Genomic DNA, 27,598 nt, shown 5'->3' with positions numbered 1-27,598 from the left:
GATATGAGAAGAATTTACAAGATGTCCAAAAAGATCTTGCTGATAAAGGTTTCACACTCTCCACCATTCCTGGTGAGAATGCCAAATCAATTCTTTCTGTCAAGCTTTTCTCTGATCAATATTGTGATGATCAATCAATCATAATTTCGCTAGGTCAGATTCTCGCAGGTCTCCCTATTCCTCTTTATAACCCAGATCTTCCTTTATTTTATGAAATTCTCGCTCATTCGGGATTTTCGCGAGCCATCTTCCAACTGAGTGGGGACTGCATCCGTCTGATGCTAGAGTTCGCTAATCGTGGTGCTGGTAGAGGATCTCTTACTCCAAAGAACTTAGGGATCCTAAATTCGCAAACCTAGAGATAGTTGCTGAGAAGTATACAGTGCGAATTTCTTTGAGAACTATGAACTTATCTCCATGAAGAAAGAGAATACTCGCTGGGGTATTCGCTTAAAAAGGAAAGATAACATTGATGAAGCCAAAATTCTTATGCAAGATATTGACTGGCATTCTGGTAAAAACAAACTCCTCGCCAATCCAAAGATGATAAATGGTGTGTTTTTCCTTTAATGCTAAAGGACCCTACATTGCTGGGTCAAATTTTCCTGCGAATCTCGCTGCTTCAACCTTGGGTTTTCTCTTGGCCCGAGAAGGAGAAAGAGGTATGTTTTCCCCTTTAACTCATTTTATATTTCTTTATTGATTTTTACTATTTGTTCGCTAACTCTTGCGACATTCCGCAGATCCAAAAACTGAAAGATAGTTATAACAGGACTGGGAAATCTAGTACTCTGTTAGCTCTTCGCTCATACACAGATGAGGTAAGAAATTTTCTCTTATGATTTTAAATAGTACTGTTACTTCCATGCTTCCATTTCTTATTTCTATCTGTGTGTGAAGATTATTGCTGAAGTAGAAGAATCTGCTGATGTTGCGAAGATTGGTGATAAAGGTAAAGGTGCTCTTCGCAGGAAAAATCAACTGGTCCTCCTCCAAAGAAAAGGAAAGTTCGTTCTTCTTCTCCTTCAAATTTCCTCCTCGAAAATTCTGAAAGTGATAAGGGTGATGAGGACAACGATGATATTGCTGCAAGTGAAGATTCTCCACCTGAATCTTCTATGGCTAAGCTTTCTGGCCTCTTTTCTGATTCTCTACAAGGAATGGGAGATAGCCAATTCGCAAATACCTGCAAATCTCGCTACCCTTTGCGATGTCCTTTACTGGATGGTGATAGCTCTCTTCGTGGAGTTTCTAGATCAGTGACTCCCGACTTTTGCATTCTCTCAATAGTCTGGTATATTTTATCCTTTTACTTCTTCATTGTTATAACTCAAAATTTCTTTCTATATTAATATTTTTTATTTTTTCGCAGGCTGGAAAAGCTTCTTTTGCTGTTGCCTCAGATCTAGAGAGAAGACGTGAAAATCTTGAAAAGAAGAATCTTCAATTTCGCAAAAAGAATGAAGAATTGGAAGCTGAAGTTAAAGGTCTTCGCGAGAAAAATAGACAATTAGAAATTGATTCTTCCTCGTATAAGAACAAAATTTCTAGTCTTCAGCAAGCTAATAATCAGCTTTACGGTATGTTACTTTCTCTTTTCTCTTTATTCATTCATCCTGTTGTTTTATCTTATTTAAATGATCCTTTTTGCAGACATTTATGGTCTTTCTGATGAAGCTACCCTCCTTCTTCGTTCATTTCCTAATGCCTTGGATAATGATACCCTTCTTGAGCTTAACAATTCCTTAAATAGCTTCTCAAATGATAGAATTTCATCCTTTCTCTAAATGAGCTTAGATCTAAATTTCGCCTCTTAGAAATTGATCATAGATCTAGTTTAGGCTTAGCCAACGATTTAAGCGTCTCCTTTTGATTCTAAAGAGAAACCAATGAGTTAAGAACCAAAATAGTGGTTCATAGATGATAAGGATCGATCTCTGACCAAGGTGCCAAGGCTCTGGCGAGATTCCAAGAGGCTCTTCTTGAAGTTCAACTTGAACGAGATGAAGCTAACCGCAAGAATATCGAACTCTGCGAAAGGGAAAATCAAATTCGTTCTCGTCTTCTTATAAGTAGTGAGGATGAATTTGTTTGGGCTGCGAAAATCTTAGATGATGCTAGAAAAGACTTAGGTGTAAATGTTAGTCTCAAGTTGAGCATACACCTTGATTAGAGATATGATTTCTGACAGAGAAGGTTACTAACTGCTCTTCTTTACTAATTTTTGCTTCTTATGAATTCTCATCAAGTTAATAATTGATTGTCTTTTGCTCGCAGATTCTGAAAATAGATATCGTGAAAAGATTGAGAACTCGAGCTGAAAAGGAGGAACTCGCAAAGAATCTTTCTTCTCGCAACGACAAGTATTCTAGATTAAAGAATCAAATCAAGATCACTGTTGCGAATTTTAAGAATGATGCTATGCATTTTCGCAATCAAACTATCCAAATGGTTTGTGATGATCATAATATCCCACATTCTGATTATCCTTGTCTTTTAGAAGAAATCCCACAGAATACTCCCAGTTTGATTATCTCTGATAGCGAAGCTGACGATGAAGAATCTGATAGTGATGGAAGTTCTGATGGTGATGAAGATTCTGACGACAAGAAGGGAATAAGTCTAATGAAGATAATGAAGGATTAACCAAGAAGTAGTCATTTCTTTCTTTGATTCTTTGTAATACTTGTACATTTATTTCTTCTTTCTGTATATTTGTGTTCTTTCATTTTGACCTGCATAATTAAAACAATTCTTCTTTGCAATACAGTTAATCAATATAATCATTAATTCTTGAATTTTGAGTAAATCTCATATGGAGCAAATAACATTTTCTAATTTCATACATTCCCATACTTGCCTCTGTTATTTGAATCCAAATGAGAGATTTCAAAAAAATTCTTATTGTATAACTTCGCAATTGTGCGAAGTGAATTTTGTTTCTTTTCAAAATCTCATTCCTGTGTGGTCTTATTTTGCCTTCCTAATTAAAGGTCTTATTATGCCACCTCTTGTCATTGCGACAAAATCGCAGGACGTCCTTGCACTTTCATGCAAAAACCCATTGATCTTGCCTTAACTTTTTCTTTTGTATTATGGCCTCTTCAGGAATGTTGCGACAATATGACAGGCCTAAATATTCTTGCGAAAATAAAGCCCCATGACATTGCCGTCTTGCGACGAAATCGCAGGACGTCTTCGCACTTTCATGCGAAAACCCATTGATCTCGTCTTATCCTTTTTCTTTTGTATTATTGCCTCTTCAGGATTGTTGCACAAATATGACAAGCCTTAATATCCTTGCAATAAAAAGCCTCATGACATTTGCGTCTTAAGACACTTATCAGCTCCCTAATGGAGGGTGCCGCCCTTATCTTCCCCCTGGTTGCCCCTTCAAGGAGGCGTACTTCTACCATACAAGGTTAGCTCCTCCCATCCAGTCTTAACAACAACCAGTTGTTTTCGCAGCCTCTTATCCCTTTTACCTATAGGGCTTATGGTTACGAGACTGCACCCTAAGTGGGGTTTTCTTCAGGCCGAGTGCAGTATAAGCCAAGACTTGTCAAGAATGGCAAGGACGCTTCAAACGCCCCCGGCACTCTTGACTCAACCGTGTACCTCGGCGCCTTGATCAGATTGCACTCCTTGGGAGAGTCCTTATTACCTTAGTCGCCCAACCCAAGTCATATGCTTAAGCTGAGAATCCAAGGTGCCTCTCCCGGATGGGCTTTATTGACCCCAAATCTCCATGACTCAGGTTCCGGGGGTGGTGTAGCCTTTCCCTGAGCCATGCTACAGGTACCCCCTTATATGACGTACTTTAGGTCTTACATTTCCTCTTGCGAAATTGTATTCGCGAACTAGGGTGTACGCCATAAAGGTTCGCCTCTTTCTCTTTTGTCATTCTTCTCTGATTATTTTCTGTAAAATTCATTATCTCTGCGAGAGTCTCGCAAATCATTATATTATATCTGAATTTCGCAATCTCAATTTTGTTGTTCAATCAAATGTATTTTTGAGAATTTTACTTATTGCGAGAGTATCGCAACAACTTAATCATTCATACATTTCTCGTTTTTATTACCTTTGCCATCCTCTGCTTCTTTATTATTTTCTGCTACTGCTTCTTGGTAGTGGTATGTTCATCTTTTTATTCTGAGCTAGCATTAATTTCGCAACATCTCTTCTCTTTCTTTCGATTGTATCCACCATCAACCTCTCACTTCTTTGTACATCTTTGATTTTGTGTCGCCAGTTTTCCTTCTTTTTGCTCTTCCTTCGCAAGATTCTATCTCAGTTTCGTAACATCTCTTTCCTTCGACCCAATCTCCCTTTATGATTCCTACACCATTGGGGTGAGGGAATTTGATGCATTGGTGGAAAGTTGAAGCTACACCTAGAATCCCATGTAGCCAAGGTCGACCAATTAACGCATTGTAGGTGATTCTACATCAACGACACAGAATGAGATTTCAGAAGATATTCCCTTCAATGGAATTCGCATAGTAACCTCCCCTTTAGGCTTGTTAGCAGTACCATTAAAACCATATATCTTATATGTTGATGGTATAAGATCATCATCTCTTCCACCCATGGTTTTATAAGTATGATAAAATAAGATGTTCACAGAGCTTCCAGTATCGACTAGAATTCTATTGATTGCCCATGAATCTTCAGCTCAGCTTCATCATCCTCATCTTCTTTGGTTTTGGATTAATTTCTAATTTTATTACCAATGGATTGTCATGCACCTCTTCTCCTTCGGGAATTTCTTCTGCAGTAAAAGAAATGATTGTTTCTGCCATTCCTCTAGTGGCGAGATTTTCGCAATATTCATAATTTCTCTTCCATCATTATCTCTTGCGAACACTCTACTCAAAACATTATCATGAAAATCTTCAATTGTCTTATATGAATGTACGATAGAGTGACAAATAGATTTTTTGCTTTTGCACCAACTTCTATGAAGAATGTTTCTTTCTTTTTCATCGTATTCACTTTGTGATGTTCTGGTGGTGGTGGTAATGGTTGAGATTGCGGATGCCCTACCAGAAAGTCGTTTAGTTTTCCTTGATCTATCATTCTCAAAATAATTCTTTTTACATTTCTGCAATCATTTGTGGTATGTCCATGAAAATGATGATAAGAACAAATTCATGACTTGTGGTTTGGAGGTGGTTCCGTTCCCATGTTCCACGGTGTTGGTATATTTTCCATCAAATTATAGCTTCCCATATCTTCTCCACACTTGCATTTAGAGGTGGCATCTTGATTTCTTCCCATATTACCTTGTGACTTCCTTGTCCTTTATTATAGTTTTGTCTTTGACCTCCATAAGTTTCTTGCGGTTGATCGAGTTTGAATCTTGTTATTTCCTCCACGATTGTAGAAATTTCTTTCTCTTTCATACTCTTCTTGATCTCGGCTCCCCATAGCTACCAATTTCTGCTGATTGTTACTTGTCACCTTCTCTTGTTGTACTTGCGAAGTATTCGCCACTGTGTTTATTAGCTTGGGTAATAAGCTTGCATTCGCTGTTTGTGATGGTGTTCGCAACTGGATATGATTCCATTTCATTTTCCTTTCCTCTAAGCAATGTATTCTTCTTGAAGTTCTCGCAATTCAGTCATTGTAATCGTATTCTTGACTCTGAAAATTTGGACATACAATAGGTTTGTTGCAAACATAGCATTGATAAATGATAATATGAGATATCTCTCATCTACACGGCCAGCCATTTCTACACATAGTTCTCCATCTTTTAGTCAAGTGTTTCAAACTTTCGCCAATCCTTTGTTTTAATCCAAACACATCTTCTATACCAGGTCGTGAGGAATTATTACTTATATATGCTCCCAAGAATGTAGTCTGCAAATGATTGAAGGAGGTTATTGTATTCTTTGGTAAACCTTCAAACCATTTTAACGCTTCTCCTGTTAAGCTGGATGCGAAATATTTGCACAATACCGCATCATGATTTTCCCATTGTAACATGCACCTCACATAGGCTTTAATGTGCTGAATTGCACAAGTTGTTCCATCAAAAATGCTGGTTAATGCGGGAAATTGCATTTCGGTGGTATTCCTCCTAATTGTACTTCCCTTGTAAATGGAGTTTTCGCAGCTTCTTCTATTGCTTCATCCAATTGTCTTCTACCTACTTCTCCTTGTTATTTAGCATTCCTCTCATTTCTTCTAATTCTTTCAAGATTTGTTTATTTACACCTGAATCTTGATCCATTGGTCTCTTTAATTTTGCTTCTCTTCTTCTGCGTTCACGTCTATCTTCTCTGCGAAATTTTGCATTCTTCTTCATTATCCTCATCTCGTCTTCTTCTGCGATTCTCTTCCTCATCTCTATCTTGAATTCGCAAATGATGATGCCTTTCATTTTCCCCTCCATATTTTGTTCATTTCTTATCAATTCAATTCGCTGTCTTTCAGCCATTCTCTTTACTCTATCATACTCCTCATTGAGATTATCATTATTCCGGTTTTGTGTACGCCTTCTTTCTCGATTGTCATGATTGTTCTGGCGAATTGTCTCCTGAAGCTCTTGTTCTTCCATTTCCGCTCTCAATCTTTCACGTTCGCAGATTAAACGTGCTTGTTCAGCATAATGTCTTTCAATTTCTTCTTCAATTGTCTGTTGATTTCTTTGAGTTTCTCTCACATGTAAAATTCTTCTTCCTTCCTCTTGATTTCCTTCGCCATCTTGGTTATTTTGTCCCTGATTTTCGTTCTCTTGATTTCCTCCAATTTGCCCATCATCAAAAGTTTCATTTTGTGGAACGTAACGATCATCATTCTTTCTCTATTTTCGCGATATTCTTCATTAGGATTTGATATTTCTTCTTGATTATTTCCAGCATTGATTGTGGGTGAATTTCGCCTCATTTCTCTTCTAGTCGATCTTGAATATGATTTTGTAATACTTCTCGATCTTCTATTCTGTAGTCTTATATTCTCCATCCTTAATTCGTGATTTTGCCTTGTTAAATTTGCATGCTCTTCTGCTTCAGCTCTTCTTTCTTCATGTATTCTTCGTCTCAATGTTTCTAACGCTCCAATATCCTCACCTCCATGAATTATTCCTTCATCTGCTTCTTGATTTCTCTCTTCCTGTCTATAATTTCTGTTTTGTTGCTCTTCTTCTATTTCTTCTGCTGAATTTGATCGCCAAGTGTGTATACTCACCCTGTCATAATCTGTATTCCTTTCTTGGACTAGTGTTTGTTGAATTGGTGGTTGAATTTGATTTTCTCTATTATTTATCATCCTAGTAGATTCTCCCATTTCACTTCTTTCTCTTCCAGCAATTCTTTTGCTTCTTCTAATAGTAGTCGGTTGTTCGGATGTATTTCTTCTTCTAGCCATTTCTTCAATGTTAACAGTATTGCAAGAAATTATGAAAAATTCTTAATCAATCACCTTAAATTTTCACAAATATCAATATCAATCTTTAGCTTTTTCTAGAATAATCTTCAACTCCTCCCTGTTTCTAGTGCCATTATGTAGTTGCAGGAAATCCTGCACTACACTCCTCGTATGATTTCATTATTAATCAACTCATTTTAGGTTTAAACTCTTTATTTTATTGAACAATCTTTGAATATTTTTACAAGAAAAGATAAAGAAATCAAGAATGATCTCTGTTCTAGAATTTCTCTCTCCTGTTTACTTGTTTCTTACTCAAAAAAGATCTTCATTCTCTTTACAATTCGAACGACTATTTATAAGGAAATACATAGTGGATGACAGCTAATCTGTCCCTTATTTTTGGGTATGGCTTGCGACATTCTCGCAACCTTACAGATGTTAATTTCGCAAACTCTCTAATTTTCGCAGGGTTATCATATATTTCTTGTGATCTTAGTTGACGTCATTTATTTCATCATTTCTGAAATTGTTCTGCGACGCTGTTGTACTGTGTCACTGATAATTTCGCTGAAACATTGTCATTACGAGATTCTGATCCTACAATTAATATGAGGAAGGTGGGAACCTTTAACTTTCACTTTTCCATTGCCCTTCTTGCCATTGCCTTGTGTTGGTTGTTGACTTGGCCCACCAACTTCGCTTTGGCTTGCTAATTGAATTGGAGGAACCACATTATCTTCATCCTCACTTTCCTCTTCATATTTCTCATCTTGATCATCGTGGTCACGGATTACAGCTCGACTACGGTCACCACCACTCTCCCAAATTATCCCTCTTGTCTCAGCCCCCAAACGCTTTTTACGACCTTCATCTTTCCCTCGAGGAGGGAGAGATTGAGAAGTATCAAGACCGTCCTTCCTTCTTCTCTTACTGACAGCATATTTAGTTTTTCTTTTGTTAGCCTCCTTGGCTTTTGACCTATATCATAAAATCACACGAAATGAATGTGAGACAACTCACTTTCAGTTTTTCCACCGGCATTGACTTACTGAAACAAAGCACGTCGGTTGTATGTTCCGGCATTAAACAATGACTGTCGACAATGCCGGTAATCATATGTAATTCTCCTGTATGTTTTTAGTCCACTACCGGCATTCGCAAAATAAATCAATTTCATGTCGTAACCTGGTGCCGGCATTCAAATCAACCTAAAAATGTATGCCGGTACTGGTGATAAATTCACAAACTCTCCTGTATGGTTTAAGTCCACTACCGGCATACTCGAATTTTCACAAAAAAATGCTGGTACTATAAACCGCCATACAATGGAACCAAACGTCTATGCCGGTACTGGTGACAAATTCATAAACTCGCATGTATGTTTTTAGACCACTACAGACATACACGAATAGTTATAAATGACTGCCGGTACCAAGAACCGGCAGGGAATTCGACCCAAATTCTATGTCGGTATCTAAAATTCAGTTTCTGGTGAATCTGCGGAGTGAAACCGGCATTGCATTCATCCTAGATTGAATGTCGGAAGGTAAAACCGGCACCGTATTCATACATATTTCAGTGCCGGTAATCACTGAAACTCAACTGTTTCAGTTAAGGTTTGCGATTCGGGTAGGTTAATCGACGAAGAACGGATGAAGAACGATGAATTTTTTTTTTCAAAAACCTAAACCTAGGTCAGTGCCGGTAGTGAATTCACAGAATGGGGGATATATTTTGGTTATTTGATTTTTATGTTTTAGGAGAAAGGGTATAATGGTCTTTTCATAATATTTTTAATTAATTAAAGGGTATTTTAGTATTTTTCATACCCAAAAATCACCCCTTAGCACACACCATGGGTTGGGGGAAGTAATCAATATCCCACAATTCCTTTTTTTATCCCCCAATTAATTGTTCATATTTAATGGGTTTTTTCTTTTGTTTTTTTGTTTAAAAACAAAATCAGTAATCCCGACAAGAAAAAACAAATATCTTATTTTGATTTTTAAATATTTTGTGCATTTTATATGTAATTAGGGTTTGATTTTGATTTGGGTATCTGATTTAATTAGGGTTTCAGTGTTTTAATTTGTTGATTTTTGTAAGGGATTAGGGTTTCAATTTGAAATTGCAATTCAAATAGTTTGTTATGTAATTGAAATTTCAATTACTAATTTTGTGGTAATTGGTGTTCTGTTGCAGGGGATATGTTTATTATCCATACAGGAACATTAGTGTGTATGTTCACATGAGTAAGTTGAGAGTGTATTTCCCTCACATAGACAGAGAAGAAATAGATTTGAAGAAGTTTGAGAAAATGGTGCATGTTAGGTTGGGTCTGAAAAAAGAAGAAATAGTGAACTTGTATTGCACACCTGTTGATCCATGTTCCCCTGAATCTTTTCTAACAAATGATGACTTCTTAAAGTTCTGGGACACTTCTGTATCTGATGAAGCTGATTTTATACATCTTCAGCTGTCTATAACCAATTCTGAATTTGGAGATGATGACTTCTTGAATGCTGCGATGGAGCTTCCAGTGATAACAAATAATGATACACCAAAGAAGACTTGGAAGACAAATAAGAAGCTTGTTTCAAAGGAAAAGACTAAGCCACCTAGAAGATCACCAAGGTTAAATAAAACAGCTTCTGAAGTGCAGCACTTTGATCAACAAGGAGGAGCATCTAGGAAATTATGTTTTGTGGATTTATTGAATGAAGTGCAGAGTATGTCATGTTTGAGTCAAGCCAGTAGAGTTGGAACTAATAAAACACATGGTAGCAGTCAAACATGTCAAGAGAAGATTGATCAACCAAGTCAAGAGATCTTTAACCATGATTACTGGTTTAATGTAACACAAGGAAGCACTGTGTACAATGATGAGAATCAATCTGAAGATGAGGAAAATGTGCAGCTAGAAAACACTGAATTAGATGAGTGTAACACAGTTAAAGATCTAGATGCCCCTCTAATATTTGAGAAGGATTAAGCTGATTATTTAAAGATATATAAAGTCCTAGCTCACAATGAGGAATCAAGTAGCAGTGAAGGTATGAAAAGTGCTAAATCTTGAATAGTAGTAGTAATAAATGTTAATTTATGCAAGTATAATAACTCTAAGGTTTGTACTGTACAGATGAAGATAGTAGTGTTCTTGAAGATGAAGATAAAGATGATGGTGGCCCTGAAGTAGTGATTAATAAAGTTAGTGGCAAACCCGATTGGTACAACAAATACCAACCAGATATCAACAATATTACTGAGGAAGATGATCCAAATCTATTCCCTGAAGAAGATGTAATACCACCAGTGGACCCTAGTAAGATGTTGGTAAAGTATGCTTTTCATAACAAGCAACATTTTAAAAAGCATCTTAAAAAGTTTTGTGTCATTCATAATTGGCAGTTCAAATGTAAAAAAAGTTGTTCTATGCAAGTTAGGGATCTGTGTAGGTTTAAGGATGAATATGACTGTAAATGGTTTGTTTATGCTAGTAAAGTAAAAAATGAGTCAACTTTTGTTGTTAGAAGTGTTAACTTGGAACACACATGTGTTGGGGATAAGAAAGGTAGGAATATGAGTGCTGATCCAGAAACTGTAAAAGATGTTGTACTTGAAAGTTTGAAAGAAAGTTCTAGGGCTTTCATACCAAAGCCCAAGAATATTCAAGAAAACTTTGCAAGTACTCACAACATCAACATTCCCTATATTCGTGCATGGAAAGCTAGGAATCTGGTTCTAGAGGAATTTTTTGGAGATTAAGAAGAAAGCTATGTTGATGTACCTAAGTTCTGTTCAATGGTGGCCAAAACTAACCCAGGATCTGTTGCCAAGTTTACATATGGAAGAAAAGGTAGGTTCTTCTAATTTCAGTTTTGTATTCTTCTTTATTCTGTATTGGTACCTTTTTTTTTGTGAAAGAACTGATGTTGAAACCTGCATATGCAGATTTCAAGTTTGAGACTATGACAATATCATTTTGCTGCACCAATGAAAGCCTTTCAGGGGTCTTGCAGAGGTGTTGTAGGGTTTTATGCAGGCCATCTTACTGGCAAGTGGGGTGGTGTCTTAGTGGCTGCAACAACACTTGATGGTGAGAATAGATTAGTGCCTCTAGGTATTGGAGTGGCTAGAAGTGAAACCAAAGAAAACTGGTTAATATTCCTCAAAGATTTGGCACCAGGAATCTTAGCTCATCATTCTGGAAAAGTCACTTTCATATCAGATCAGCAGAAAGGTTTGTTGGAAGCAGTTGCAGAGGTGTTTCCTGGTATGCCCCATAGATATTGTTGGAGGTAATTATCTTACTTTTAAATTTGTTGTTGTATAATAACTTCTTTATTTACAATGATTAATTTTACATTTTGTCTGTATGTGAATTATGTTGCAGGCACAATTATAAGAATTTCAAGAAAACTTCTAAGTCCCCCACATTACACAGCTCAATGTGGAATGCTGCCAAAGCCTACAAGATAAAGCATTTTGAGGTTTGTTTCTTTTAAATTTGCTTGTATTACATTTCTAGAGTAATGTAAATACATACTAATTTACAAATGGGTAATGTAGGAACACATGATTGTTATGTACCAAGAAAATGCTAAAGTTGCAGAGTATCTTATGAAACAAGGTCACCAGAATTGGTCTAGGGCTTTTTTTGATCCCATTAGTTGTTGTGAGCATCTCAATAACAATTTTTCTGAATCTTTTAATTCAATGGCTACTGAACTGAGAGATAAACCTATAGTTATTCTTGGCATGTTGTATGGTGAGTTGGTGATGAAAATGTTTACAAAGAGAAGGGAACAATGTACAAAGTGGAAATCTGGAGATTTGGTTCCTAAAGCTAAGGACCTTATCAAAAAAATGCTTGCCATTAGTGAAAAATTTCATGTTCAGGCTAGTGTGGTTGGGGAGGTTTATTTGGTCACCAACAGGTCCACCAGAAAAATATTCACAGTGAATTTTATAGAGAAGAATTGCACTTGTTTGCAGTGACAGTTTAGGGGATTCCCATGTCAACATGTTGTGTCTTCATTGAAGACAATCTCACCAAATTGGGCTGAGTATGTAGTATGTCTTCATCTTAGCATTTATTGTGGCATTTACATTTTTTATTTCTCTTTTATTTGTGCATTAATGTACCAGCAAACATTAAAGGGAAGATTCTAACAATATTATTTACATTTGTTTTGACAGGTATTACTCTTCTTACTATTCATAGGATTATTATAGGACCACATGTGCTCCAAAAGTTTTTCCACTGGAAGACATTTCTGACTATCCAGGGGTACTATTCTATACTTTATGGGTTGTTGTGCATTTACTTTAAACTTTAAATTTATTTTCTATTTAAAAGCACTTTAGTTTTTCATCAGTTCTCATCTCATCTCTTCTTTCTTCTCTGAACTTTTCTTTTCTTTGTTTCTTGTTGCAGCCACCAACGGAAAACAAGATACTACACCCTCCCAGCCAAAGAAAGCCTGGAAGACCTCATTCAAAGAGGAGAAGAAGTTATGATGAACCTCAAACTGAGAAGAAGAAAAGGAAGTGTACTCAGTGTGGATCTACAGAAGGTCACAACAAGAGAACTTGTAAAGGTGGTGATGTTGGTAAGAATCAAACTAGATATAGGCCAAGAACTGAGTGTGATGCTATAAACTTCATTTTCACAGACACAGATGAAGCTGAAACTAGCACTGCAAGGGGCAAAGCAAAGAAGAAAGGTAAAGAATCATATGTTGGTGAGTCCTCTGCAAGAACATCCTCACATGGAAAACCACCTCCAGTATCAAACACTTAAAGATCTGCATCTACAGAGCCTAGTAACACACAAAGTTTCAGTCAAGCTTTTGCTGGTATTGGATATGTGGCTCAGAATATTGTTACTGTTACACAGGATAAGGGAAAGCAGGGAAAGAAAAATGCAAAGAAGAAGTAATGTGTGTGTCTGTTTTGCTTTTTTGTTGGATCTGTGATCCTTTCTTGCAGTGTTTGTCTTTTTTTTCAACTGCTTTTAGGTGTCTGAACTTGTTTATGGATGACAAAACAATATGGATTCGAAGTACTTTTTAAAATTAATCAAGTTTATTAGTTTAAAGTACTGCAGATTACATTGTAAGCTTTTTGTTAACTTCTTTACATATTTCTTTGACATGAATACTTGAATGCATAACACTTTCCCTTGCAGCGGTGACTATGTGATCTGAAACCCATCTGAAAGCATCACAATCTGTGCAGGTAAGATAAGCTATGTTGAAGTTGTGATTATTCTTACATAATTTCAGTTTCATTTCTGATTTGCAGTGATCTTTGAAGCGTTGTAGATTGTGCAGTGGACATTTGTTGTAGGAGTGACCAACTTCTCCACAAGCACAGCAACAAATCTTAAATGGAAGCTTGATATCAGCACATCTGACTACATCAATGGCTAAAGAAAACCATTCAAAGTATGTGCAGGTAGGATTTGAGCACTTGAAAAACATTTCACCTTCTGTTTCAGTTGTCTTTGATATGAGTAATTGCCTTATGCCATTACAAGGTATGTGTTTACACCTAGAATACATCCAAGGACAGACCTTTGATTCATGGCTTCCTACATCACAGATTGAACATAGATTTGGTTGGTTCTCTTCACTAGCCTTGATGTTGTTGTTTCTACTACTACTAGGAGAATGTATCAGACTTTTGCTCATGACTATGTGTGTAGTTGGTTTCTTTTTGATGATTCGGGTGAACTTGGGTCTGATCATTGGTTTTTATACATGCTGAAAGAGAATATGACCGTTACAAAAGGGGATTAAATCCGGGCATTCATTGTTTACTACTAGATAGTGACACGTGTCAGCCGACCGTTACTGAAGTTCGTACGTGTAGATAACGTGTTGTCACTCATGAGTCGAGTTCGTGCTGAGTCAGAGTTCCAACGCGAGCCGATCCAGCTGATTTAGGAGTTACAATGTCATTTGACATAGCAGATTTAGTGCCACATGTCATGTAACGTCCGTTAGCCGTTTTTTTGAAAAAAACGGGACGGAAAAGGTCAACTCATGGGCATTTTTTTAGTTTTCAGAAAAACGTGGGAATTTTCTTAATTAGATTTCCCCTCATGGGCATTCTATTAAGTTCCCCAATTTTATATTGCATTGAGATACGGATGTGAATGACATGGTACAAAGTATATAACGAGGGGATAGAGTCAGTGTTCCTCAGTTTTATCTTGGCTTTCCTCGACACTATCTTGCAGTCATATTTCTCGTATCTCGTTTTGGGGCATAAAATAGTAATATTTTTACACGGGATGGAGAACTGGGATGCCAAGACCAATGTCGCATAGCACGTAAAAAGAAAATTTGAAATTTAAAAGTGAATTTGATAACTGAATTTCAGGGTGATTTCTGGAAACAAGCTACAAATTTCAGAGTGATTTGGGTTGCCAAACAAGCTACAAATTTCTTCAAGTGCTAATGTTATGCAGTATGCAGTTGAGGAGGTCAACCGGACATACGTCACAATCCACTTAGTTTTTAAAGTATCATTATCATCATCAGTTGTACAATTTTGACACAGTAACCAGTAAGATTGAGTTGACATTCTATCCTGAGTAAAAACTCACCCAGAATACACAAAATCTCCATAGAAAAGACACCAAAGAGTTTAGATACAGCTTCAAACCACCATGGATAACTCCAATTACACCTACTTCTCTGTAATTTCAGCAACTCTAGTAATAATTTTTTCCCTGTACATCATCAATATTTTGTTCCGCCGAAGATTGTCGAAAAACAATGATAAGATGATGAAGAAGAAGAGATATCATCCGATTGCAGGCACTACGATTAATCAGATTCTCAACTTCAATACAATATATCACTATCTGACAGATCTTGCCACCAAATACAAAACATTTAGATTCGTCACTCCATTTCAGAGCCAGATTTACACTTCTGATCCTGCAAATGTTGAATACATCCTCAAAACTAACTTTCAAAACTACGGCAAGGTGACAATGATACAGCCCCATAAATCAAATTCTCTCATTTCTCATTCTAACATGAAAATTTCAGTTCAAGCTTGTTTGAAACTTCGATTTTTAGCTTGTTTTGTTTGATATAGATCTAACAGAGATTTCAAATTCACTATTTTAGTTTATGAATACTCTCATTGCAGGGATCGTACAACTACAACAATTTGAAAGATCTTCTTGGGGACGGAATCTTCGCAGTAGATGGTGATAAGTGGCGGCATCAGAGGAAGATATCCAGCTATGAGTTCTCTACTAGAGTATTGAGAGACTTCAGCAGTGTTGTCTTCCAAAAGAATGCAGCAAAAATTGCTCGAGTAATTTCCGACAATGCCAATGCTAACCTGTCAATGGATATCCAAGTAAGTGAGAGCATATTAAAATTTTTAAGTATTTTCATGGAATTAAGAATTCTTCTAAGGTTTGTACCTGTTAGGATTTGTTTATGAAATCGACATTGGATTCGATTTTTCAAGTCGCATTCGGGATTGAGCTAGATAGCATGTGTGGCTCAAGTGAAGAAGGAGCATTGTTTGCTAATGCGTTCGATGATTCAAGCGCGGCGACTTCGTGGCGTTATATTGATATCTCATGGGCGATAAAGAGATTTCTAAATATCGGATCTGAATCAAGGCTAAAGAAGAATATAAAAGTGATTGATGGGTTTGTCTATAAACTAATTCGTACCAAGATGGAGCTGATTTCAAATTCGCCGAATGATTCTTCTGTGAGTTACTAAGTTTTAACTGACTCAAGCTATTCTACTTTTTAGCGTAAGAGCCAACTTATTAAAATGTTTCACTTTGGGATGGCAGATTAAGAAGCATGATATACTATCGAGGTTTCTAGAATCAAACGTAACAGACCCGAAGTATCTAAGAGACATAATTCTCAATTTTGTCATTGCTGGCAAAGATACAACAGCTGCCACTCTTTCTTGGTTCCTATACATGCTCTGCCAGCACCCAGACATTCAAGATAAGGTTGCACAAGAGGTGAGGGAAGCAACTAAAGTGAAAAATAGCATCTCATTTGAAGAGTTTGCAACCATGGTGACTGAAGAAGCCTTAGAAAAGATGCAGTACCTCCATGCAGCTCTAACTGAAACTTTAAGGCTCTACCCTGCAGTTCCTCTGGTAATTTTTACTATCTACCTTTTCTTTTTATCCTCTGCACTGCCACCGTACATGGCAAATCTTTGCATTTCCTATTTTGAAATTATTGGCCATCTCAAACATGAGCAAAGATAACTGTACCATGTGAGTGGTGGAAACTTACATGCCAAAACAGTGAATTGTCATCTCCACCACTCACACGATGGGAGTTCTGTTCACCTATATTTGATATGAAACAACAAAACCATATACTTCTTGTAACTCCTATGAATTGTTCTATTGGCACTGCAGGATCCAAAAATTTGTTTTTCAGATGATACATTGCCTGATGGATTTGATGTCAAGAAAGGAGATATGGTAGCCTATATGCCATATGCAATGGGAAGAATGCAATTTATATGGGGAGATGATGCAGAAGTCTTCCGTCCAGAAAGATGGCTCAACGAAGAAGGGGTTTTCCAAAATGAGAGCCCTTTTAAGTTCACAGCCTTTCAGGTGAAAGCCTGACCCTGAGTAACCATATTTGAGATTTCTACCCTTAGTAATGAGGCCATTAAGGCCATCTGAAAACCTCGATCAGGTTTTGTTTAAAGCAGCATCCAGTCCTTTTTTTCTCCATATTATGACACTCCCTTCTACTGAGAACACAGATACATGGCCTAGGATCTTACTTTTTGAGTGTATGACCTCTTCGTGTAGATTGAATACACTTCATAATATTTGCAACATGCATTGCATATGACTAATAGGAAAAGATCTCAGAGCTTAACCTACAAGCCTAAGAATCCTCGAAATCAAAACAAGGATGAAAAGCTTAATTTTTTAAACAAATCTATACTTTACTGGTTTTACAGGCAGGGCCTCGTATTTGTTTGGGGAAAGAGTTTGCCTATAGGCAGATGAAGATCTTTTCTGCTGTTTTGCTAAGATACTTCACGTTCAAGTTGACTGATCAAACAAAAGGGGTCAACTACAGAACCATGATAAATCTACACATCGATGGTGGCCTCCATCTTCAAGCTTTTCACAGAATTGGATAAAAAAGTGATCTAGATAGAGATGCTTAAATCTGCCCTAAAAGTGTATTCACTGTCAAAAGTAAGTTGATCTAAAGCCACCGGCTAGCCTTATGTATATAACACTAGTGATCAAAACATGCTTTGATGTCCAAATGCTACTTTTAGTTGTGCTGTTATATAGTAAGTGTGTATATTGTACTTGATAGGAGAATATTTGATTACTCTTCCTTTAGATTAACAAGCTGATACAAACACATGCTTACATAGTTGGTTTTGTATGCAGTTGGTTAACAGACCTACTGCATGGTGCATTTTAGCAACTAGCTAAAAGAAATCAAACGCCCTAAATCCCAAGTCAGCCTGCGCTTACAATATAAGTCGGTAGCATCCCTTTTGTTCATTTCTATTCAAACATTCAAACTGGCTAGATTGAGAACTAACCTTGTCAAATAAAATCTAGTATATCTAAATGTTGTCAAATCCAACAAGCACTTCATACAGTATGCAGAAAATGTAAACCAAAGTTTAATAGCTAAAGAATCATAGTCAACCAAGGAAAAAAAGGTAAAGCGAAAGGTACACGACTCATACCCATTGCTAGGTAAACACCTGCAGCTGATTTCCCCGTATAATAACAAATTGATACATGCTGTTCAGAGATCCCAATTGTAGGAGGGACATCCTGCAAACTAAGATAATCTGGTCAATAACTAATACCATGGTCTGTCTCAATGTCACTCCAATCAACCTAAGAAATCAACCAAAACATTCAGAAAATCAAGTAAATAATAACATGATAATTAACAAATGATGGCCATACAGTTTCGCTCATCTTTTATAAGCATCCATAAAATGGGTAAGGATCTAACATACAATTGAAAGAACATATTACATGGAGACAAAGATTCAAACTAATCAAAAGAAAAATGATCAGAAAGCTTAGAATCTGTAATAGGATCCGTTGATTACTGAGAGAGAAAACTTCACCAGTTAGATTGATGAAGATGAAATATGATGCTGATGGAATTTAGGGAGGTGTGAGATTGCAATGTTGAAGAGAAAACTTTGTACCTATCTGGAACCATGAAATTAATGATGATGCTATCAAGTGTTTCCTCAGCATTGAAATCTCTCACCTGCAATTCTCGAAATCAGTTTTGTGGCCCAGGAATGGGTCTCACTGTTCCTGTAATTGTGGCTGTGGGCCTGTGGCTTGGTGGTTATCATCTCTCAGTAAGTTTACCCGGAGTCCTGAGGCTGAGAGACATCAGTTGCTTCACTGACTCGGTGTCAAACATCTGAGTCGCACACATGACTTGTTTGACTCAAATGCAATCTGATTATGTGAATAAAATAAACAGTCATATAACAAAGATAAACAATGGAGGTATATCAGAGATTTGAGTGCATCAATACAACAGCCGTGGGTCATAATTGGAGATCTGAATTTAATCTTTCAAAATGAAGATAGAGTTTCTTCTAACAATATTATTGGCAAAATTACTTTTAATACTTCTCGTTCTTATACTTCTACATCAAGAGATGCTCCTTACATTAATTTAATTCATGAAGCTGGTCTGGATGATATGAGTTACACTGGGAAATCATTCACTTGGTCTTCTAATGTGCATGGTACTGGAATTCGAAGATCAAGACTTGATAGAGCACTCACTAATGCTGAATGGATCCTTCATTTTCCAGATGCAAAACTTATCCACCTTCCACAACTTGGTTCGGATCATTTGTCCTATAGTGCTTGATTCCTCTCATACTTATGGTGATAGAAAACGAAATTGGAAATACTTCAAATGTTATGAAAGGGATGAATCTCTAAAGTCTGAAATTGAGGCAGCTTGGTGAAAAAGCGGGGGTCTAACAACACCACCCAATATTTCGATTAGCAATCTGTATGGACTAACTCCGAAATACTTTGCTAGAGAATCAACTAGACAGTCAGACTCAATCTAGATAAAAGTATCTCGAGGAGTTAATATCTCTCTCTTGATTTGATTTTTACTCAAGCAAAAACCAATAGCGAGTCTTTATCAAATACAAGGAATACTTGGACGGTACCAAAGACCAATGTCCAAGGATCAATCAATATCAATCAACAACCAAAGGTTGGATTTCCAATTGATGATCACGAACGCACAACCTGTATTATTTCAATTATATAAAATATAATGCGGAAAAGAAATAACACAGACACCAGAAATTTTGTTATCGAGGAAACCGCAAATGCAGAAAAACCCCGGGACCTGGTCCAGATTGAATACACACTGTATTAAGTCGCTACAGACACTATCCTACTGCAAACTAACTTCGGACTGGACTATAGTTGAACCCCAATCCGTCTCCCGCCGATCCAAGGTACAATTGTACTCCTACGCCTATGATCCCAGCAGGATACTGCGCACTTGATTCCCTTAGCTGATCTCACCCACAACCAAGAGTTGTTGTAACCCAAAATCACAGACTTGATAATAAACAGATCTGTCTCACACAGAAAAGTCTATAAAGGATAAATCTGTCTCCCACAGATAAACCCTAGGTTTTGTTCCGTCTTTTGATATAAATCAAGGTGAACAGGAACCAATTGATAATCCGGTCTTATATTCCCGAAGAACACCTAGATTAATCAATCACCTCTCTACAATCCTTCCTGACTACACAAGCGGATTGTCGAGGAATCACAAACAGTGAGACGAAGATGTTTGTGACTTCTTTATCTTGCCTATCGGAGAACTCTCACGATCTCAAGCCAATCAATCGATTGTACTCGTACGATAGAAGATGCAAGATCAGATCACACAACTACGATAAAGTAGTATCGGTCTGGCTTCACAATCCCAATGAAGTCTTTAAGTCGTTAACCTGATTTTAGAGAAGAAAATCAAAGGTTAATGGAGATCGACTCTAGCGGGCGCACTAGTAGCACACAGATGTGGGGATTAGTTTTGCACAATGCTAGATGTCTCCTTTATATAGCCTTCAAATCAGGGTTTTGCCTTAGTTACAAAGCAATCCTTATTCACCGTTAGATGAAAACCTGATTTAGATTCAAGCTAATATTTCTCAACCGTTAGATCGAAAACTTAGCTTGTCACACACACTTGGGTAGACGTTTACTGGGTTCGTGAAAACCATGCCCAAACGTGTACGTGTATGTTGGTTCAACATAGTAACCCAAAAGGTTAACCATATGAGCATTTCATATTAACCTTGTTCTTCTTCACCATAACTAGTTCAATTGACTCAAATGAACTAGTTAAAGAGTTGTTCAATTGCTATGAGATCTTATGTAACTACACAAGACACAATTGAAACAAAGATGATTCGATTCGATTGAATCGGCTCATGAACATTATAGCCACGGTTTGCATAAAGCATTCCTTAGTAATTTAATGTTTCATGTTCAGAGCACATCTTTAGATCATAACCTCTTAAGTTCACAAACAAGTTCGCGGACTTAAGTTAATCGGTTGAGTTTTCCAAACTCAGCAGAAATTCTCGGAAAGAGAACTTCCGCCAGTTCGCGGACTTCGCGGACTGAGTTCGCGGACTTAGCACACAAACGAGTTTTGGAAAATCCAGCAGAAATTCTCGGTCGAGAACTTCCGACAGTTCGCGGACTGAGTCTGCGACTAGGTTCGCGGACTTGGCAAGCCAATTCCACAATCCTCCCGATTTCTCTTGATCAACAAAGTTCGAAAACTTCGGTTCAAGGAATACATGGTTATGTAATCTAAACTCTCATTTCAATCATTGAGACATTCTCAGAGGACGCTATGTAGCCGTTATTCACAGACCGATTCACGTCAGAGCAATTCTCAAAGTGATTGAAACTTTTCATGACTTTCGTCACTAGGTGAAGATAAACTTGATCAAAGCGAAACGCTTTACCAACACACGATTTCGAGATAAAAGATAAGCAATGAATGCTCAGCTCGAAATGTCAAATGTGTATGATCTAGTCTATATAGCATACGACTTTTGTCTCATAAGAAGTAGGAGATAGAAGAGATAGACTTTTGAGTGATAGATAAGTTCAAGTCTCCACATACCTTTTTGTTGATGAAGTTCCACGGTTCCTTGTATAGATCTTCGTCGTTGTATGATGAATCGCCATGAAGTCCTTGAGCTCAACTACACTTTTCTATCCTAGTCCGAGACTTAGCTATGTAGGCTAGAAATCAAGACTTATAGTTTTGATCACTAACATTGACAAACATGCTTGAGATAGCAACGCATGCGAGGTTGACCGAGCTATGCTCTAACAATCTCCCCCTTTGTCAATTTTAGTGACAAAACTATTAATACATATGGAATACAAAAAAGATAAACTTTAGTGGCTCCTATTCCATAGTCTAATCTTCAACGTTCCTTGAAATCTTCGTCCTTCCAAGTACTCCAATGATCCCAAAGGTTGTAAGTTTAGCACCATCGTTGTTGAAGATCCGTAGCTATAACAATGAGAGAAATCGAGATTCTCGATCATTATTATACAGTGTCATAGTATTATTATATAACATCAAAGTCCAATTGTATCACGACTTTAACAATAATACTACGGTGATATGTATCACTCCCCCTTAGTCAATACTCCATCTCGATCATGGAAACCACTCCCCCTTACACAATGATCCGAAAACCATATGTATTTGTAGTGTGAACTACAATATTTCTCCCCCTTTTTGTCAATAAAATTGGCAAAGGTACAAGAATGGGATCATAATGAAATTTCCACAAGAGACATTTCATGACCAAAAGAAAAATACATACCAACTTAATTTAGATGCAATCTAATAGCCGAAGCTAACAACATTCATCAAGGAGTTTTAAGATACAAGATAACCCCTATAAAATTCCACAGCCGCACTCCCCGCAAGATATTACCATTAAGCACAAGTTCAAAAGAACTCTCCCCCATTTGATGTCATTCCCGAGAGAACAACAAGAGCGACCTTAATTTCGAAAGAAAAGAAGGATTTTTATTGGACACCAAAAACCATAGGAATGATTTTCTATATCCAAAGCTCAACCAAATTAACCACAAGTAAACCCATGATTAATTCAATTGGAATACGCAACTAAATCAAACCACAAAAGTGATCAATTTAATTGAAAGTGCTCAACATAAGTAAACTCACGGAGCTACGACTAAGTCAATCACACGGAGATGACTAACTTAACCGTTCAAATACTCAACATAAGGAAAACCTTACGGAATATATGACTACATTAACCAAAGAACATGATAGTGTAGCCTTTCATATACTCAACACAAGAACTTGTGGAATATATGAAAACTCAACTAGATTAATTACAAGAGAACCTATAATTAATCTAATTGGAATACAAAAACCAAACTAATCACCGAAGTAATCAATTTAATTATTTTGGGCTCAACATAAGAGAACTTATGGAACCCCGACTAAGTTCATCATAGAATATGACAACATTAACCGTACATGTTCTCAACATAAAAAAGAAGACTTATGGAATACTAACTAAATAACCAAACTAGTTGATTAATTTAGTTCCTAATGCTCGACATATAGCATCTTATGGAACAACCAACAAAGCCAAGGTAAATCGACTTAGTTGTAAGGTGCTCAACATAAGACACACAATGGAGCCTTCACGGTAAAACATAATAAAATGGATTAATGAAGATCAATACCGTGGATAACATAGAAGGATCTATTCTATTTTCCATCATAACGTCATAGTAGACTTTATCCTTGTTGAACAAAAGATTTTATCCTATTTTTCATCAAATACGTGACTGCATAGGAATAACTTTTGTATATGTCAAAAGTCCATTTGTCCTTTCATCAATACGAATACCGATTCATGAACGACTTTGTTTTTGACCGCAATATGGGACCTTCAAGTTCACGGACGTAAACAATACATATCCCATAGAAATATTGCAATATCACAAACCATTAAAATACTGAAATAAACATCATCCTCCAAATATTTTTAGAATTTAATAACCAATAAACCTAAAAAATAACATAAGAAGATGAAAAAAAAAATAGCTATGTGTAGTCACAATCATCGCTATTCAAAGCACTAGTTATTCTTCCAACTAATCCAAAAAGAAGATATACTAGGTATCTATACCTCTTATCAATAATTTCACTTACCTTGAACATTCTTCTCGTATTCCCTATATTCTTCAAGCTCATATTCGATTAGGTCAATCCTGATTCAAGATTATCCATTTTCTCCTCAATTTTTTTGGAAGACACTTCAAGTTCATTTTTCAGAGCACGAACTTGTTCCAAAACGAGATTCATGGTTAGAGAGAGCTTATCAAACTGAGAGACAGAAGGGTTCTCATCAGAAGAAGAGACATGTTTGTCACAACACATCTCATTGTCAGAAGAATCGAAAAGAATCTTCTTTGAGGGAAATAGAACTATCCATACATCACTTTCTTTACTTGAAAGACTAGAGGATGACATGATAGAGAGGATGAAATGAGAGTGCTGAAGAGGTAGAGCCTTTTAAAAGGAATACAGGGTAGAATTCGCAGAAACACCCTTTTTACAAAATCCTAACAGAAGTTGGTTATCAAAAAACCTGAAGCCGTTCACGAACAAGACCTGAAAAAAACACAAAAAAAAAATATTTCAATCCCCTTGTATATTATGATTCTTGTATAAGAGGAAGAGAACACAAGAATCATTTTTCAACAAGTTTACTGAGCATAAGGCCTCCAATCCAAGATTGGACTGGGATAATCTTTGCAAAGAGAGAAACCACCCATTTCACTAGGTTTCTGCTTATCCATTTTGATCAGAGTTTTAAAAAATTTGACTGTAGATTTTTGCAAATTCTACACCGTTTTTGAAAACACCTTTTGATGAAAGGTAGACTTCCTTTTTGTTTTCAGCATACTACGGTTAGCCAGGAAGGACTGTTTTTGATTTGACGTGCTAAGATGATCCTGAGGTGAACTCAACTGAACGGAGTGATTTGTTAGACTCTTTTCCGATAAACTCTTGGAGTTCAACACAAAATCAGGAGAGGTTTGCTGATCCAACACAAGCGGACATGTCACAGGGAATCATGAGAATGATTTTCAGCAAAAATACTGAGAGAGCAATCATAGATTTCCTCAGGAAAATAATCAAGAGTATTCATCCATGCTTTAGTTATCTCTCTTATCTCCGTTTCAGGATTTTTCGAAGAGGCTTGAACACACATAAGACCAGTTTCATTAGTACGGCTCTTCTTGGTATTCTTATCCTTTATATTGACTAACGAAGTTTCCTTTTGAGACTTTCTTTTACTACGTCTGAGGATCTTCTTAAGTTTTTGTATAAACAAAGACAAAGTAGAAATAAATCAATTCTCACTTTTCTCTTTCGTCAATTTTGGATGACAAGATTTATGATCAGGAGAGGTGACACGGTTTCCAAGCAAATGATGATCGTCTCTTGCCATATATTCGCGATCAAAAATTCTAATTTTTATGACCAGTGTGTTTCGTGAAAGAGTATTAAGGTTATTTCCTTCAACGATGGCATGTCTTTTGGGTTCGTATCTGGATGGCAGCGATCGAAGGATTTTCATCACAATTTCCTTTTCAGGAATTTTCCTACCCAATGCACATGATGCATTAACAATTTCAGACAGTTTGTGATAAAAATCGTCGAACGAATCTTCTTCTGCCATATAAAGGTCTTCCCATTCGGAATTAAGGTTTTGAAGCCTAGCTTCCTTTTCACTGGGGTTACCTTCAAATACGCTTTCTAAAGTATCCCAAGTTTCTTTAGACATAGTGCATGAGATCACATGATGTCTAAGGTTTCGGGAAACAACATGTAGGATGGCGTTCAACTCGTCGGAGTTTTGCGTTGCAGCAACTAACTCGGCAGTATTGTACATACATAAATCTTTTGGTACAACAACATCTTTTTCCATAACAACGGGAGTCTCATAGCCATTCACAACACATATCCATGATTGGAAGTCACGAGACTGAAGAAAAGTGCGCATAGCAACTTTCCACCATAGATAGTTTGAGTCATCGAGGACTGGTGCTACGTTAATAGAGATAACACTTATGTCCATAGAGTCAGATCGCTACAAACACGGACTTGTTAGGTCTTAAACGTGTTTGCCTGCTCTGATACCAAATGAAAAAGCGGGGGTCTAACAACACCACCCAATATTTTGATTAGCAATTTGTATGGAATAACTCCGAAATACTTTGCTAGAGAATCAACTAGACAGTCAGACTCAATATAGATACAAGTATATCAAGGAGTTAATATCTCTCTCTTGATTTGATTTTTACTCAAGCTAAAAACAATAGCGAGTCTTTATCAAATACAAGGAATACTTGGATGGTACCAAAGACCAATGTCCAAGGATCAATCAATATCAATCAACAACCAAAGGTTGGATTTCCAATTGATGATTACGAACGTACAATATGTATTATTTCAATTATATAAAATATAATGCGGAAAAGAAATAACACAGACACCAGAAATTTTGTTAACGAGGAAACCGCAAATGCAGAAAAACCCCGGGACCTAGTCCAGATTGAATACACACTGTATTAAGCCGCTACAGACACTAGCCCACTGCAAACTAACTTCAGACTAGACTATAGTTGAACCTCAATCAGTCTCCCACCGATCCAAGGTACAATTGTACTCCTACGCCTCTGATCCCAGCAGGATACTGCGCACTTGATTCCCTTAGCTGATCTCACCCACAACCAAGAGTTGTTGTAACCCAAAATCACAGATTTGATAATAAACAGATCTGTCTCACACAGAAAAGTCTATAAAAGGATAAATATGTCTCCCACAGATAAACCCTAGGTTTTGTTCCGTCTTTTGATATGAAATCAAGGTGAACAGGAACCAATTGATAATCCGGTCTTATATTCCCGAAGAACAACCTAGATTAATCAATCACCTCTCTACAATCCTTCCTGACTACACAAGCGAATTGTCGAGGAATCACAAACAGTGAGACGAAGATGTTTGTGACTTCTTTATCTTTCCTATTGGAGAACTCTCACGATCTCAAGCCAATCAATCGATTGTACTCGTACAATAGAAGATGCAAGATCAGATCACACAACTACGAAAAAGTAGTATCGGTCTGGCTTCACAATCCCAATGAAGTCTTTAAGTCCTTAACCTGATTTTAGAGAAGCAAATCAAAGGTTAATGGAGATCGAATTTAGCGGGTGCACTAGTAGCACACAGACGTGTGGGGATTAGTTTTGAACAATGCTAGATGTCTCCTTTATATATCCTTCAAATCAGGGTTTTTCCTTAGTTACAAAGCAATCCTTATTCACCGTTAGATGAAAACCTGATTTAGATTCAAGATAATATTTCTCCACCGTTAGATCGAAAACTTAGCTTGTCACACACACTTGGGTAGACGTTTACTGAGTTCATGAAAACCAACCCCAAACATGTATGTGTATGTTGGTTTAACATAGTAACCCAAAAGGTTAACCATATGAGCATTTCATATTAACCTTGTTCTTCTTCACCATAACTAGTTCAATTGACTCAAATGAACTAGTTAAAGAGTTGTTCAATTGCTATGGGATCTTATGTAACTACACAAGACACAATTGAAACAAAGATGATTCGATTCGATTGAATCGGCTCATGAACATTATAGCCACGGTTTGCATAAAGAATTCCTTAGTAATTTAATGTTTCATGTTCAGAGCACATCTTTAGATCATAACCTCTTAAGTTCACAAACAAGTTCGCAGACTTAAGTTAATCGGTTGAGTTTTCCAAACTCAGCAGAAATTCTCGGAAAGAGAACTTCCACCAGTTCGCGGACTGAGCACACAAACGAGTTTTGGAAAATCCAGCATAAATTCTCGGTTGAGAACTTCCGACAGTTCGCGGACTGAGTCTGCGAACTAGGTTCGCGGACTTGGCAAGCCAATTCCACAATCCTCCCGATTATTCTTAATCAACAAAGTTCGAAAACTTCGTTTCAAAGAATACATGGTTATGTAATCTAAAATCTTATTTCAATCATTTAGACATTTT

The 27,598-nt window shown here is 36.9% G+C and overlaps 2 protein-coding genes across 2 annotated transcripts; both read left to right on the top strand.

Moving 5' to 3' along the window:
* The first annotated feature begins 11,373 nt into the window (after positions 1 to 11,373).
* On the top strand, positions 11,374 to 13,321 carry LOC113272248. The gene is made up of 6 exons (XM_026522119.1): positions 11,374 to 11,678; positions 11,774 to 11,870; positions 11,950 to 12,297; positions 12,605 to 12,670; positions 12,818 to 13,106; positions 13,200 to 13,321. Exons 1-6 carry the CDS (start codon positions 11,374 to 11,376, stop codon positions 13,319 to 13,321), a joined length of 1,227 nt encoding a protein of 408 aa, XP_026377904.1.
* A 1,619-nt stretch (positions 13,322 to 14,940) lies between these two features.
* Positions 14,941 to 17,775, top strand: LOC113275032 (cytochrome P450 704C1-like). Its single transcript, XM_026524458.1, has 6 exons — positions 14,941 to 15,382; positions 15,550 to 15,765; positions 15,840 to 16,130; positions 16,219 to 16,539; positions 16,810 to 17,013; positions 17,373 to 17,775. Exons 1-6 carry the CDS (start codon positions 15,059 to 15,061, stop codon positions 17,556 to 17,558), a joined length of 1,542 nt encoding a protein of 513 aa, XP_026380243.1. The 5' UTR covers positions 14,941 to 15,058; the 3' UTR covers positions 17,559 to 17,775.
* Positions 17,776 to 27,598: the final 9,823 nt, after the last annotated feature.

The sequence above is a fragment of the Papaver somniferum genome, chromosome 4 (assembly GCF_003573695.1).
Source record: "Papaver somniferum cultivar HN1 chromosome 4, ASM357369v1, whole genome shotgun sequence".
In the NCBI taxonomy this organism is placed as follows: Eukaryota; Viridiplantae; Streptophyta; class Magnoliopsida; order Ranunculales; family Papaveraceae; genus Papaver; species Papaver somniferum.
This window is presented reverse-complemented; position numbering and strand designations above follow the sequence as displayed.